Source organism: Trachymyrmex cornetzi, unplaced genomic scaffold (assembly GCF_001594075.2).
Source record: "Trachymyrmex cornetzi isolate Tcor2-1 unplaced genomic scaffold, Tcor1.1 scaffold302, whole genome shotgun sequence".
NCBI classification, from domain to species: domain Eukaryota; kingdom Metazoa; phylum Arthropoda; class Insecta; order Hymenoptera; family Formicidae; genus Trachymyrmex; species Trachymyrmex cornetzi.
Window position 1 is genome coordinate 3,154 of NW_017297714.1, and position 17,656 is coordinate 20,809.

At 33.4% G+C, this 17,656-nt stretch overlaps 1 protein-coding gene and 1 pseudogene across 1 annotated transcript in view; both read right to left on the reverse strand.

The window, feature by feature from the left end:
* LOC108762486 (lysosomal aspartic protease) overlaps positions 1-1,570 on the reverse strand; it is a 3,996-nt gene extending 2,426 nt beyond the window's left edge. The window contains exons 1-2 of the mRNA XM_018509506.1: positions 1,509-1,570; positions 389-624 (exon numbers count right to left, since the gene is read on the reverse strand). Of these exons, the coding sequence (XP_018365008.1) occupies positions 389-624; positions 1,509-1,570 (298 nt within the window). The remainder of the gene's footprint in view (positions 1-388; positions 625-1,508) is intronic.
* A 2,731-nt stretch (positions 1,571-4,301) lies between these two features.
* Positions 4,302-9,215, reverse strand: LOC108762479 (lysosomal aspartic protease-like; annotated as a pseudogene).
* Positions 9,216-17,656: the final 8,441 nt, after the last annotated feature.

Here is a 17,656-nt window from a genome sequence, read left to right on the forward strand (position 1 = left end):
ATGAATACCTTAATCAAAGTAATTTCCTCCATTTTCTACTTTATTACTAATTAATAATACTTTATTAATAATACTTTGATTAAGGTATTTGCCTTCGAAACAAATCAATTTTGGAGACGAAAAATGGCAGGAATTAAGTTTAACACCTAATATTATACTTCATGAAAATTCTGTTAGGTGTGGCAAGAATAAATAATACTTAATATTAACATTATTGTAAGAAATGTTTTTAATAGTTTAAAATTAAATATTATTTATTAAAATATTAGCGCACGGTTTGCAATGCCAATTCCAATTAGCACAAACTTTTCCCTTTTTGTTGTCTACGAACATAAACATAAATATAAATATAAACACAACATTGAAAAAATAATGTTATAATACTTACAGCAAGTTAAGTCATCAATGTCACAGTGTACGGATGGTACCCAGAGATTAGCGGAACCAGTATCGAAAAGTACATTAAATTTTTGCGGTGGAGTTCCAATTGAAATAACGCCATAATATTGAGCATTCCGAAAATTAAGTAACGGTTCCTTTACAATGCTAGTAAACGTCAAATTACCTTGTCGATGATCGATTCCAATCGATTTTCGAACAGAGGATGTCTTGTGCAACGGAATTCTTAAAACATTTAAAAAATTCTGTTATATTGTACGCATATATGTTTCATAAAAACACAAATATATGAACAGATATATATGAATATCGCACAACATATGCACAATATATACGAATTTCAAATAAATTGATAAATCATCTTTAAACTTAATTTAAATACTTCTTATTTCTAAATATTACGTAAGTCTCAACCAAAGGCAATCTGCATTAATCTATTTACGCAAATAGAGATGATCCCGTTATCTACCAAACGATTACAGCTTCGTTTGCACACGGCAATATTGCACACAGCATATTGCACACACAACAGTATTGCACACAGCACAATGCACACACGACGCTATTGGCCTAATTTACATTGTGCTCTTGATACAGGTACTGGTAATTTTTTAATAAATTATCTTAATTTCAGCGAAACTTATAAGCATGATATGTGTATTTAAGTAATCATTTTGATGCATATTGTACCACTTTAGTACATCATTCTTTAAATACGTAGCTATAAAAATGAAATAATTTAATAGAAAGTTACCAGTTAGTACACGTATCAAGCGCATGAAGTATATTAAACTAATAGCGTCGTGTGTGCAATATGCCATGAGTAATATTGTCATGTGTGCAACATGCTGTGTGCAAATGAAACTAGACAATCGTTTTATAGGCAAATAATGCCTTCCCTATCAAATAACGTTATATATTTTAGATGCGAACTTCTCCGTTCATGATACATATTTCACTTAAGACGTAAACAAAATTAAAGTGCAAGCCTCAAAGAAATTTAAAGTATTTTTTTGTCTGTCCACATTATTCTAACACACAAAGTACATTTTTGTACATTTCGTTTTAATTATGGTTAAAGTATTTATTGTGAATCAATGTTTACTCACCTATGCAACTCTGAATTGATTAGCACGACGAGTGCGGCAACTGCAAGGAACATTCGAAACATGTTTTCTGAATTGTCTGGCGAATAAGTTTAAGAAGATTTCAGAGATGTTCCAACTCTTTTTCAAATCAGTTCACAATCAGGACGTACAACAAACGAAAATAAAGCCAATTAGCGTTTCCGTGCTATTTATATACTTGTGTATTTGTGTTAGGAAGGACGAAGTGAGCGAAACATTTCAAAAGTGACCTCAGTACTTTTCGTTAATCGAATATCTAATAAATTTTTTAAAAAATAATGCGGTTCGCATTTGTCCACTCTCATATTTCGCATATACGCATGACTCAATGTATTTAAATAAATGAGATTAATAAAAAAAATACGAGGATGGATCAAATATAAACGAGAATATTTTTTATTATTTAATAGATACAAATAAAAATTAAAAAAAAAACAAATTATTTTTCTACATAGTTCCCTGCTACATTGATATATTTTTTCCAACGGATAGATAGTTTAGCGATCCCCTATTCATAAAAAGTAGTAGGTTGTGTCTGCCGATAATTGCGCACGAATTCCTCTATACTGGCATCGTCCTAGAATCATTCCAATTCTTTAGCGGCTCAAACAAATAATATTCGCATTGAGACAAATCTTTCCATACGATTATCATTTATTTGGGCTACTGAAAGAAGAATTAGGAGGACAATACGATTCGTGGACGATACCAGTAGAGAGGAATTTTTGCGCAATCAGTTGCAGACACAACTACTACTTTTTATGGAAACGGACCGCCAAACTGCCTATCCGCTGGAAAAATATGTTAGCTATATAATAGCAGAATACTATATGGAAAAATAATTTGTTTTCTTTATATTTTCATTCTCGTCTAATATATTTAAAAAAAATTCCTGTTTATTTGATCCACCCTCGTATTAATCTTTAAAGTATGCATCGTTTGTCTGGATAGGATAAGCTTATAAAAATAATGATACAGAAACATGAGACCAGAATAATGAGAGCAATTGAAAGTCAACGCGTTAAATAATACGCAAAAATTTATCTAAAAGCAATGTATAATTCGACGAATATATTTACAGAATTAGATGATTTGGCTCGCTTTGGGCTATTCTCATCAATTCAATCTTATTCATCGATGTAAAATGTGTTCCCCAACAAAGCGACAAGTAAATAGAAAAGACCTAGAAACACAAATCAATTAAATCGCTGGTTGAAAGGATAATTGTGGAATATACTTTATTTTACAATACGATATTAGGAATTGAATTTTGAAAAATAAAACGGTGTAAGTAAGGGATAAATCGCTGTCTAAAACATTGTACGTCAATGTCTACTAATGCCCAATAATGTCCAAATAATACTCATATAATGACTAAGTAATACCCAATTTTTTATGCCCATTAATGCTTTAGTAACGCTTTACATTGATCAATAAAATATAACTTCATATTGATCATTATAATACATAATTCTTTTAAAAAATGTCCAGTAATGCTCCAAATTTATACACCGCAATGCCCACAGTAGTTTATTCCTTGGCATAAATTAAAAAATTGAGTCTGTAAATACAAACTCACTCAAGAGTCTCGCATAACACATTAAAATATATAACTTAAAATTTTAATTATGTAGTAAATAGTACAAAAAGAAAAGAAATAAGTACGACGGAAAATGAATTACCTGAAAATAACAGTGAACAATCGATAGCAAAAAAAGAAACAACCGGAAAGCAATTATGATCTGTACACTTCGGATCTGTACATGTAAAAATAAGAACAAAAGAAAAGAAGTTATCAAATCGATATGAAAGAGGCGCAGATAAAAAATAGATACTATAATACTTCTAGGTTGTATTTGAACGATAATATTAGGTGTTAAACTTAATTCCTGCCGTTTTTCGTCTCCAAAATTGATTTGTTTCGAAGGCAAATACCTTAATCAAAGTATTATTAATTAGTAATAAAGTAGAAAATGGAGGAAATTACTTTGATTAAGGTATTCATTCATCTTCCCTTCGAAACAAATCAATTTTGGAAACAAAAAACGGCAGGAATTAAGTTTAACACCTAATATATTGAAAATGTTGTTGATCGGAAAAGAATCGTGTAATTTACCGATGTACGTATTTATTTTATGTACTTACAAAACAAGTGGGATAATGAAGAGATGAACGAGGTTATCTACAGAAATAGCAACTCACTTACAGCCAATATATTTTATTCATTCCTTCAGTTTAAACAAATTGTTTAGTTACAGTATATAATCTTAATATCTCGCAAAACTATTTATAAAAATTTATATTATTATAATTTCCTTGTAACGTAAGATATATTTGATAACATTAATTACAACTAAAGACAATTTATTGTTTTAGATTTTAGATAAGTTTACAAATGCAGATTCCACATTGAGAAATACGTACAACTTTTACGTTTTAATAAACAAAAGAAAGAATTTAAGATTATCAGAATATATTTATAATATCGCGTGTGACAATACGATATTATGCTGGAAGAATGGGTTGCATTAAACGTTGATAGCAGTAATATCGCACATCTTCGTTATGCTTTTATGAATTATATCTCGTACGCACTTGACAAGAATGCAGTTAACGCTTAAATAACTCCAAATAAAAATTTCAACGCCACAAGTGTAAGAATTAAGAAACAAAACATTTTTTTTTAAATTCTAAAAACTTTGCAAGACAAAATAATTCGCTCGTTATTTCTTATAATCTTCTAGCATTTAAAATAATCTCTTGAGAAAATAATACTTAATTTGCAAGCGCAAGTCCCACTCGGTCGTTCTCCATGTCGAACTCAGTATAAAACCGACTAAGAAATGGAATACCCAAAACCCAAATATCCTCAAAACCAAAATATTCCTTGGAACTTACGAAAGGGCTTGTACATTCCGTAGTATTCGAATCGATCTACAACAAATTGAACATGGCATGACGTTTCATTTTAAAACAGTTTATAGCTCTTGTCTATTCATTACCATCTTATATTGCAACATCAAAAGCGAGGAAATATATTTTAAAAAATATTGCAAATCACATTAAATTGTATTTTTTAATAAAACGATATTGCATTTGATTATTTGTTAATTATACCCAAACCTTCCTATGTGTTACAGTAAAATCAATAAGTAACCTTATAATTGAAATTGAATTGTAATCAGAAAACAAAATAAACTATACGATTTCCGAGAAGGTCATTATATTTTTTTTACAAATGTATTCAATTAAATGTAAAAGTCATCATCTTGAAAAATGCATCCAATTTACTATATTTTGCATGAGTTTTCATGTACTTTATCGCTTCTGAAATCATCAATCTGAAGATTCGTGGTGAGTAATCAGGAATTTTAACCTTAATTTAAATATATTTACCGTTCTGGTATAGATGTAATCTTGTGCAGTGAGTATGAATGGATTACCACTCAGGAAAAAAGTAACATTTGGCAACTAAGAAGTCTGATTGCAGTTCATCTTTAAACAAAGTTAAGTACATACTAATAATCCATATTGATATGACCAATAACATAACAAAGCTTAATATTAATAAACAATATTATTGTCAACAGGAGCAAATCAGGCATTTATTAATTAATTTCAATAATTTATTTAGTATTCATTGAAAGAGAGCTGACATTGGGAAATTTATCTTTTACAAGCATATCTCCTCCATGATCAATTCCAATTCGTTTTAATGAATCCAATTCGTTGTTAATAAATTCGATTTGTGATGCTGGTCCAGATAGCCCCGAAAAATCAGTGTGTGCAATGGCATCACAGCCATCCTCACAAAAAAATCATATGTCTCATTTTTATCCTATAGCATTAACAATTATCTTCTGTATAATCCATTTACATATATAAGTATGTAGTTTAAAAAATAATTATGTACTTATCCATGGAAAATTGCCAGTATCCTTTGCTGATAACATTAACGTAAGTGAACTCGGTGTCACATTGAATGGGATCGGAACCACCCAATATCAGTTCATTACCGTAATAATCATTTCTGCAAATTTGTTTTTTCAATATTAAAAATATTGTATATTAAAAAAACAATTTTGTAATATAGTAAAAGAACTGTTCAAGTGAAAGAATATTTTTAGACATAAGGCTCCTGACTACTCAGCCAAGAACTCTGCGTTGACGGTGGCGACACAGTATCAGACGGCGGTCTGGCAAAATCGGTAGCCACACACTTAAGTGCTCGCAGGCAAGCACACGGATATGGGATCGTGCTTGTATGTGTGTTACAGCGCCACACCACGATAAATGGCCGAACTTATAGGCGTGGAAAAGTGACATTTTGACCAGTTTTGACGACGAAATTTGTGCACAATGCCATTTCGTTATTATTTGCTTAATTGTGAAAATGTGACTTGTTTCGTACTTCTCAAAGTCGTAATTTTCGATGACAACTAAAGTTATCTTGGAATTTTATACGTAAAAGTGTATATTTAACTCGTTTTAACAGTTATGAAACCGTGTGTTCCTGCCAGAATATAGGCTCACTTTACGAGTCTTTTACGACCATTTACTGACTATCAAGGGAGAAAAGGACAGTTTTCATCGATTTTTACAAGTGTTTTAAAGCGAACCCATCGTTTAATTTCATCCAAATTGTCCCTGTTTACAAATGGCATCGTGCATAAATTAACGTGTCATTCCTCGCTTCTGACGTCACGATTCCAACATGGCCGCCGCGACTACTCAGGGGCCTTAAGAAGGATGAACATGCCGATTCAGATAGAAACTAAAAACAGGTGCCGACACTAGGGCTTGTTCAAACATGCTGGTGAAAACGGGAGGCACTCCTTTTGTAGATATGTTTTGTAACCCATTCCTAAAATTCCGTCATATTCCAGAAAGGCAAAAGACCGATCTTATGTTACCGCTTCTGTGAATGTTTGATTTTGAACATTGACGCCAGCAATCTATAAAACGGTAACATGATTCTACAAAAAAATTTTTATAAATTATAATTGAAACTAAATCGAATTGTTTACTTGACAACCTACATTCACTACATCAGTAGATAAGTATCCAGTCAGGTCACCAACCGCATAAAGAAGTCCCATATAAGTACCAACTTCTATGTACGTGTGGGATTCATTGCTATAATATCTTGTAAGTGACGCTGTATAAAATAATAACAGAAAATCAATTGTTGTTAAACATGCCAAAAATAAATTTCTATTTATTAATTTAAATATATATATGTTAACAATACTTATAAAAATAAAAACATTTATTATTACTTTGCTTTAACATATGAATTGTATCAAAGATAATCATTTACACATTTAAAATAAACACGATAAATAAAATAAACGACATATGATTGTAAAACTTAATTTCGTAATATTTACCTTCAGTTATTTTAATTTTAAAATTATTAGATTTCAAATAATCATAAAAATTATACTTGAAATACATAGATTGCCTCCATACTCTATATTATAGTACTTTTACTTAAAGTCAATCATTAAAATATAAAAGCAATTATTATCATCTCTACATATGTAATAGTAATTTTATTAATCATAAATATACTTGTACATAAGTATAAATATAAATAACAAAATATAAATATAATAGTATAAATGTGAAAATAAATAAAATAATGGAATGTCGCAGAAAATGTTATGTTATGATTTACATACAGCAAGCAAGATTATTAGTGGAACAGTTGATGGATGGTATAAAAAAATTAGAGGTACCAGTGTCGAAATTAATTTTAAACTTCTGTGGTGAGGTTCTAACTGAGATAATGCCATAGTATTGTCTGTCATATAAATAAAGCTATCGTGCCTTAGGATAATCAGCCAAATCAAATCGCCAACCATCAATGGAAATCCATTTTCGAATAGGCTTTGTCCTATATAATGGAATTCTTGAAGCAACACAAAAGAAATCCATTATGTTATATATTTACGTATATGTGTGTATATATATATACATTTCGCAAATACACGAAGATACGAATATCGTACAACATACGAATTTTGCGCGCGCGCGAACAAATATATTAATTAATCATTTTTAATTTAAAATTCCCTCTTATTTTTAGATATTATTTATGTCTCAACATTTCAGTACTAAGTAATTAATGCAATTAACCTTAATCTATTTACGCATTTAAATAATGTTTACATATTTTAAATATGCGAATTTCAGTTTCCATAATGCTCGTCTCTTAAGACATGAAGATAATAAAATTCCGATCTTTAAATGCTCAAAAGATTTTTCATAAGATTACACCCAAAGACATTTTTCAACAGTTTTGTTCTAATTATCGTTGAAATATTTGTCACGAATCAACATTTTCACTATCTCACCTTAACAATACCGACATCGACATCATACCGGTCGAATCGCTATCGGTTCCATGATGACTCCATTGCCATTCCTCAGGATGAGTGTACAAATGCAAACGTTTTGCATGCGCAAATCCCACTCGGTTGTTCCCCATGTCAAACTCAGTACAAAACTTATTAAGAAATAGAATACCCAAAATCCAAGTATTCCTGAAATCCGAATATTCCGTGGGCATTTTTACGAAAGTGCTTGTACATGCCATAGTCGATTCGATCTACAACAAATTGAACATAGCCTGATGTTTTATTTTAAAACAATTTATAGCTCTTTTTTATCTATTCATTACCATCTTATATTGCGACATCAAAAGCGAGAAATATATTTAAAACTGATTACAAATTACATTAAAATATATTTTTTAATAAAACAACATTGCATTCGACATATTTGTAAAATATACTCAAACATCTCTGTCTGTTAAATAAAATCATTTAATAACCTTACAATTGAAATTGAATAATTATCAGAAAACGAAATAAACTATATGATTTGCGAGAAAGTCAGTATATATAATATATATATAAGTTTATTCACTTCAGCTTAGCCAAGAAGAGACTTGGTTACAATAATTCTACTACATTCACTCATCCATTCCCTCATTTACACCTTATCGCCTATATAGTTGTTTGGCTTTACGCCGGACTCTTTATTGCTATTTCCTACTGACAATACCGAGAACACCAGTATATAAATAAATATATAAATATATAATCCCTATGTACTTAAAGTTAGTCATCGCATTTTGTTCGCCGCCGAACGATATCACAGATCGTGTTACAAAGCAATCACAATTCGCACTTTTTCGTACTTTTTTTTTACATGTTGACTTATCGCTTACTATCACGCAACCTATTTGATATTACCTGTGACTTAGTACCTAGAGTTTAATTATGTCCGTTCTGAATTCTTTTATGTTCTACCTCCCACACTTTCTACCCTACCCTAGATCTCACTCTTTCTTCTTTCGCAATACCTGTATTCTTAAACTGCCTCTACTTTCGTATCCTCTGTCCTGTTCGCCTCTTCCGCTCTCTTTCTTATTCTGTTCCTCTCTTTAATTTTACCTTCTTTCGCTTTCCATAGCCTTTCTAACAGTTTTCCTTTCCTTTCATCTAACCCATCACTCAATAAACTTTGTAATCTTTCCTCTGTACCCCCACCTAATTCCTCGAACCATCCTTTTACCTCTGCGCATTCCTTTACGTAGTGACTCATTTCGTCCTGTCCTACTCCACAGAAACTGCACACCCTGTCTACTTCGTTTATCCAATATTTATTGTACTCCTCCATATTGCCACACCTAACCCTTATAAGCCCTCTCACCCCATCTCCTTTTCTTATCTTATTTAAATTTTCTTTTAGTAAGTAATTTGGCCTATCTTTATCTATTTCTTTATATCTTCTATTGTATCTTGACTCTCTTATTTTCTTATCTAACTCTTATATTTGAATATCTTTTTCCCTCTTCCTAATTTCATTTCTGATATCCACCTCATTATTCCTCAACTTCTCTATAGCCTCCGTACTCCAACCATTCCTATTATAGTACCTCACTTTTTCCCTGCTATATAGCTCTTCTATTGCTAGATTTTCTTTTTCCAGCCAGCATTTCTTCATAAGATTACCGTCGTTTTTTTTCCTGACTTTGTCTTCAAATTCTCCTGCCCTAATCCCCCACCTTATCTTTAACTTTTCCAAACTTAGTTCCTTTAGAATTATGTACCTCGGTGTACAGAAATCTATTCTGAAGACCCACCTTACGTAATCTAACATTATTTTTTCTAGTTCCTTTTTTTCTTCCCAACCCCATATTTCTACACCATATGATATCACGCTCTGTACTAAATATCTGAATAATACCCATCTTCTAGAGAAGTCATCTTTACAAATTCTTTCTCCTAATCCCCATACCTTTTTGACCGCCATTCTGCCTTTCCTCTAAGCTCTTTTATATGATCCTTATAGTTTCCGTTCCTATTAAAAATAAAGCCTAAGTATTTAAACTCCCTGACCTCCTCTGTGTTCTTTCCCTTCCATTTCCACTCCCCTCTATTTCCCTTACCTTTGCTGTTGAAAATTAAATAGAATCTTAGTTTTTTCTACGCAAACCTCCAATTTCCTGTCTCTCAAGAACCTACTTAACGTGGACAACATATCCTCTAACGCTACCTTATTTTTGGCTAATAATACCATATCGTCCGCATAGGCAAGTGTTCATAGCCTCTCCTGACCTAAACCTACCCCTCCTACTCCTCTATTCTCTAATTCTCTATCTAGGTCCGCTATGTATATATTAAAAAGGGAAGGGCTCAGACCACACCCCTGCCTCACTCCTTTATTTACTATGAAGCTTCTTGTTAATCCGTCCCTTGCTCTCTTACCAATGCCTCTGTACGTTCATATATCTTCTCTATCCTCTTGCTTAATTTCTCTCCCATTCCTTTGTCTTTCATTATGTCCCATAGTTTCTCTCTGTTTACATTGTCGAACGCCACTTTCAAGTCGATGAACAAGGCAAACACCTTCTTTTCCTCTTTCATCCTCTCCCTCTGTATAACGTGATTCAAGATGTAAATGTTGTCCATTGTAGATCTTCCTTTTCTAAATCCCATTTGACTCTCTGGCAGCATTTTCTTTTCCCTCACCTGTTCCGCTAATCTGTTGTTTAATATCTCAGCATATATCTTATAGGCGGGACAGAGAAGCGAAATTCCTCTATAGTTCTCCGTCTTCTCCGCGTCACCCCTTTTATACAAGGGAACTATAATACTCTTTCTCCATTCCTCTGGCATCAATCCAACTTTCCACACTTTTCTTATTAGCTCAGTTAGCCCTTTCCTCACCGCGTCACCTCCGTACCTCCAGGCCTCCATCGGGATACCGTCTATCCCCACCGCTTTCCCTATTTTCATTCTCCGGATCGCTCTCTCTATTTCCTCCTCGCCTATCTCTTCCTCTATTACCTCTCTATTCTCTTCCAGCGGGACCTCACTCCTATCCCACTTACCTGTGTCCAGTTCCCGTACTGTATCCTCTTCAGTTCCTCCAAGCAGATTCATAAAGTGTATTCTCCAGCTTTCTTTCTCTATATTGTTCTCTATCCAGTCTTTTTTGTTCCTCTTCTTATTTATGTACTTCCATACCTCCTTCTTCCCTCGCATATTTCTTAGTTCCTCTTCTTCTTCCTCTCTTTTCTTTTTCCTTTTGTCCTCTAAGAATTTTCTCAAACCTTTCCTTTCCTCCATGTATCTCTCCTTCGCTTCTTTGCCTAGCCTCCATCTCAAGTATATCCCCTTTACCTTCCTTTTGTTCCTCGTGCAATTTCTGTCCCACCAGTACTTGTGATCAATGCTCCTTTTCTTAATTTTCCTATCTTTGTATATGAATGCTTCCTTAACTATACTTTTAAGCCTATCCCAAATCTTGTCCACTGATTCCTCAGCATGTGCCTCTGTCCAGCCAATCTCTTCTGTCCTTACTCTGAACCCTTCCCTCGCCTCTTCGTTCCAGCAAATTGTTTTCCTCACTTCTTCTTGTGTCTTCCTCACTAAGTCTTCTTTTCCCCTGTTTCTTGTTCCTCTTCTATCCTCTGCACCGGTTGTTTTCAGCTCCATGCATACAGACAAGTGATCCGAGTCTACCCTACTCTCTACTCTGAATCCCCTCACTCTATCCTGCAATTTCTCGCCAACAAATATATAGTCTATTACTGTGCTACCTTTTACTCCTATATATGTGAATTCTCCTTCCCAATCTCCTCTAGTTCTACCATTCAATATATTAAACCCTTCCCTCTGTAAAGTTTCCATGAGATTTTTACCTCCGTTACCTACAATTTTGTCTTTACTTCTTCTTTCCACACCACCTTCTTCCTCGTCCCCTCCTAGTTCACCGGTTCTAACATTAAAATCCCCACCCATGATTATGCTGTCGTTTTCATATTTCCTTAACTCTTTTAACAGTACCTCTCCTATCTCCTTGCCATATGTATTATTATATATTGCCACTATCCTTATATCCTCTGTCTCCTCCTTAATGATTATTTGCACTATGCCGTTCACCTCAGTTTCAACAATCTCCAATTTGTTGTTCCCCCACTCCTTCCTCTTACCTATTATTATGCCCCCACTAGCCCTGCCTCTCCTTTTTGTCCTTATTGCGTTCCTGCTCACTCATTCATGCGATTCCGGTAACCTAGTTTTTAATCTGTGCCACCTTTCCTCTGTTAACCATGTCTCGCATAATCCTATATAATCGTATCCCTCCAAAAATCTCCAGAAATCTCTGTCCTTCGTCTCTATTCCTGCTACATTCCAAAAAATTAATTTCCAGTTCCCACCTGAACTTTTCCCCTTAATTAAGCCCTCTCTTTCTTCTCTGCCCCCTCCTTAGCTTTTCTCTTATTCCCTGATTCCCTTCCCTGCCCCCTTCCTCCTAATCTCACTGTCCTCCCTCTCTCTCGCTATTATCCTTTCTAATTCCTCCCAGTAGATCCATTTCCCCTCTATTCTAACTTTGTCCCTCGCTATCTTTATATCCTCTCCTTTCCCTCTCCTTTCCTTCGCCCATCTATTTATCTGTTCCTGTATTTTTCGTTCTTCCCAGGATAAATCGTTTTCTACGTATACCTGTTCCCCCTTAAACTTATATTTGTTACCCATGATGTCTCTTTTTACTTTCTCATTTTCTAGCGTTGCAATAATAACCCTTCCACTTACTCTACCCCCTACAATTCCTCCACTAATTCCTACTTTTTCTCGCATAAAGTTTCCTATCCATTCCACCCAGTCCTCTTTCCCTCCCTCTTTCATTTCCGTTCTTACTTTATCTATATCCACACCTTTCAGTACTATATTATTCTTCCTTTCACTTTTATCTTTGTCAGACATCCATTTTCTCAATTTACCTACCTCTCTTGTGCTTAACCTGTCCTCACTGATATCCGACCCCCCTCTGCAACCCCAGTTGCTACCCATCCCGCTTCCCCCTCTGCTTATCGCACTTCCCCTGGCTACGCTCATCTCCTCCTCTATCTCCTTCTCCTTGTTTTCTATCATCTCTCTCAATATCCTAACCTCTTTTCCTAATTCCTCTATGTTCTCCTCTAAAATCCTAATTTTGATTTCCCAGTTTTTTTCCTTGTTTTTCCATCCTTCTTCTATCTCCAATAATCTTTTCCTTTCTTTCTTAACCTCCCCTATTTCCTTTAACAGTCCCTCTTTGACCTCTACTATCTCTCTCATTTCCTCCCTAACCTTTCTCTCTAATCCTTTGGCTTCTCCTTCCTCTTCAAACGTAACCTTTTTCTTTTCCACTACCTTATTGCTATCCTTACTAAAATCCAGGCTTTTCTGGTTTACCTCCTTTCCGCCCCTTCCTTTTGTATATCTGCTCATCCTATTGCTCTTACCCGCTTTCCGGTCCGTCCTAACCTCTCAACCGCCTTCCCGCCTCAGTCCCGCAAATCGCTTTTCCTGTGTCACCTACCTATCTGCTTCCACTTGCCCTTATACTTTGTTCGATTTCACTTCCTTCTGGACTGTATCCAGGTACGCTTTCCATCTATATGATCGCTCTCAGTGAAACCTATCCACACACGCTCGCTCGCACCACCATGCGCACTCACTCCGCCTAACCAAGTCCGGCGAGAAAGTCAGTATATTTTTGTTTACAAATGTATTCAATTAAATGTAAAAATTATTATTTTGAAAAATGCTTCCAATTTACTATATTTTGCATGAGTTTTTATGTACTTTATCGCTTCTGAAATCATCAATCTGAAGATTCGTATTGAGCGATTAGGAATATTAACATTTATTTAACAATATTTACCTTATAGATGTAATCTTGTGCAGTGAGTACGAATGGTTTACCATTCAGAAAAAAAGTAACATCGGGGAACTGAGGAATCTCATTGTATTCCACCTTTAAACAAAGTTTAGTACCTAATAGTAATCCATATTAATATAACCAATAACATTACAAAGCTTAGTACTAATAAATGACATTATTATCAACGGTAACAAATCAGACATGTGGGATCTAGAAAAGTTCGCGCGTTCTCACGTCAAACATGGCGCGAGTGTAGCGCGAGTGTAGTATGTGTGTGGCGCGAGTGTAGCGCTAGGCGGATCTCGGAATGTGTGATCGATGGTGTGTTAAGAAGAGAAGAGACGTTGTTGCGTTGTCGAGTAGTCAAGTGGTCGAGTCGCTTTGTTGTTGTTGCGTTGTCGAGTAGTCAAGTGGTCGAGTCGCTTTGACGAATAGCGTTGTCGAATTGAGTCGTCGAGTTGCGTAGTCGCGAAGGCAAGGGAGACTTGGATCGCGTAAGGTTAAGCATTCAGAAAACTCGAGCAGTGTTCGATGCATTATAGGCAAACTAAATACTGTAGTACTTCACACACTAATTATACAGACTACCATATACAATATAACTGTGTTGTGAGTCTGTCCTGCCCTTGTCCCTACAGACATTTATTAATTTATTTCAGTAATTTATTCAGTATCAGTGAAAGAAAGCTTCCATTGGGAAATTTTTCATCTACTTACAATCATGTCTCTTCCATGATCAATTCCAATTAGAAGTAATGTATCCAATTCATTGTTAATAAATTGGATTTCAATTCTTGGTCCAGATAATCCCGGAAAACCAGTGTGGGCAATAGCTTCACAGCCATCCTCACAAAAAGTTATATGATGCCCTACATGTACCCTACAACATTAATAATTAACTGATATATAATCCGTTGACATATATGTATATGTTGTTTAAAAAGGATAACGTACTTATCCATTGCCAGTATCCTTTTTTGGTTACATTGACATAAGTGAACTCGGTGTTACGATAATTGGGGTTGGAACCACCCAATGTCAGTTCACTATAGTAATCATTTCTGTGCACAATGTGTTTTTTTAATATAAAAAATATTATTTATTAAAAAGACAGCTTTGTAATATAAGAAGGCGAACTGTTGAAGTTAAAGAATATTTTTAGATATGAAGAGATATACATACCGATTCAAATAGAAACTAAAAATAGGTACCGACACAAGGCCTTGTTCAATCATGCTGGTGAAAACGGGAGGCATTCTTTTTTCAGACATCTTGGGATAACCCATTCCTATGATTCCGTCGTATGCCAGAAAGGCAAATTTCGGATTCAATATTATCGCTTCTGTGAATGTTTGATTTTGAACACTAACGCCAGCAATCTATAAAATATACACAAGTGCTTCTATAAAAAAATCTTTATAAAAAAATTATAATTGAGATTATATTGAACTGTTTGTTTGACGACAACCTACATTCACTACATCAGTAGATAAGTATTCTCAGACAGCTTACCAATTACATAACTAAGTGTGATATTAGTACCAACTTCTATGTGCGTGTGGGACTTATTACTATTATATTTTCTATGTAACGCTGTATAAAATAATAACAGGAAATCAGTTGTTGTTAAAGATGTTAAAAATAAATTTTCGTTTATTAATTTAAAGATATATATGTTAACAATCGTTATAAGATTAAAAACATTTATTTCTTTGCTTTAACATATAAATTGTACCATGTGTCAAAGATAATCATTTATACATTTAAAATATGCACGATATAAATAATATAAACCACATATAATTTTAAAACTTAATTTCCTAATTTTTATCTTCTCAGTGATTTTAATTTTAAAACTATTAGATTTTAAATCATCATAAAAATTAGACTTGAAATATAAATAAAGATTGCCTCCGTACCCTATATTTTTACTTAAAGTCAGTCATTAAAATAAAAAAGTAATTGCAATTATTTCTACATATGTAATAGTAGTATTATTAAACATAAACGTGCCTGTATATAAGTATAAATCTGGAGACAGAGGTAGTGTCTCGGCGCTAAGTTACGCGCAGCGACATTGCCGTGGCTACTTTATATAAATAACATGAAATATAAGTATAATAATATAAATATGGAAATAAATAAAATAATGAATTGTCGAAGGAAATGTTACGTTATGATTTACATACAGCAAGTAATATGGTAATCGTAACAGTTGATGGGTGGTACAAAAATATCAGAGACACCAGTGTCGAAATGTATGGTAAACTTCTGCGGTGGTGTTCCAACTGAAATAATGCCATAGTATTGTTTGTCATATAAATTAAGCAGTGGTGAGTTTGTATTATCATCCAAATTGATTCGATGAGCATTCGAATGGATTATTCGACTTGAGTTTGTCCCATATAATGGAATACTTGAAGCAACACAAAAGAAATCCATTATGTTATATATTTACGTATATATGTATATATATATATATATATATATATATATATATATATATATACATGTATTTCACAATTACACGAAGATACGAACATCGTACAACATACAAATTTCGGACAAATTAAATAATCATTTTTAATTTAATTTCTTTTTATTTTTAGATATTATTTATGTCTCAACATTTCAGTACTATGTAATGATTGCAATTTATTTTAAACTATTACGCATCAAAATAATGTTTACTTATTTTAAATGCAAATTTCGGTTTCCATGATGCTTATCTCACTTAAGACATGAAGATCATAAAATTCCGAGCTTTAAAACGATGCTTAAAAGCCTTTTTCAAAAGATTATCTTACACACTCAAAGACATTTTTCTACAGTTTTGTTCTAATTATCGTTGAAGTATTTGTCACGAATCAATCTTTTCACTATCTCACACACACACCTTAACAATTTCGAATTGATCAACTCGACGAGTGCCACGATTAATACAAAAGATCGAAACATGTTTCTCGAATTCCGTAGCAATTACAGCTAGGAACCTAGTATCAAGAACATTTTAAAAGTGTTGTAACTCCTCTTCAAATCTGTTCACAGTGGGAACGCATAACAGAATACAAGAGAAAAATCAAACATTAGCGTTCCCAATGCTGTTTATGAACTTATGCACGCGACTGTGTTTAGGAGTAGGTGAAAAGAAGGACAATTGAACAAGCAGAGCGTTTTGGAAACGATCTTTAATCTTTTCAGTGACTAATCCCTAATAATCTTTTAAAAAATCGTGTTTCGCATTTAAGTATATTTCTCATCTTCGCATTATCGTGACTCGATATATTTAAATAAATCTGAAAGAGACGTTAATTTTTAAATTATGTATTGTATTTCTTGATTTTTTCTTCAAGGATATTCTTATAATTCGAATTAGGGTTAATCGAGTTGATGATATCCTTTGTATATATGATTAAAGTTAATATTATTTATATAATTTGGTATCCGCACGAATTACACGGAATTTAACTTGGCGCCAGTTTTGTTGAAATCAAATCTTTTATACGAATGATACATATCATTATAAGAATATCCTTGAAGAAAAAACATCAACTCGATTAACCCTAATCGGTGATTCACTGTCAACCGTAAGTGCTCAATTCTACTAAACAGCAAAAGCGATTAGTCATCAGTTCCATGGCTGATTAAATAATTGGCGTTGGTGAAACCGGCCCAAATAGTGGTTCTACACGAGAAACATTTGCACGCTTAGCGCTTTTTTTATCTTTTTTTAAAAAGGTAAGTTTGTATACGATCATATATACAAAGGATATCATCAACTCAATTAACCCTAATTCGAATTATAAGAATATCCTTGAAGAAAAAATTAAATCTTATATACAAAGGATATCATCAACTCGATTAACCCTAATCGGTGATTATTATGTAATTTGTAATTT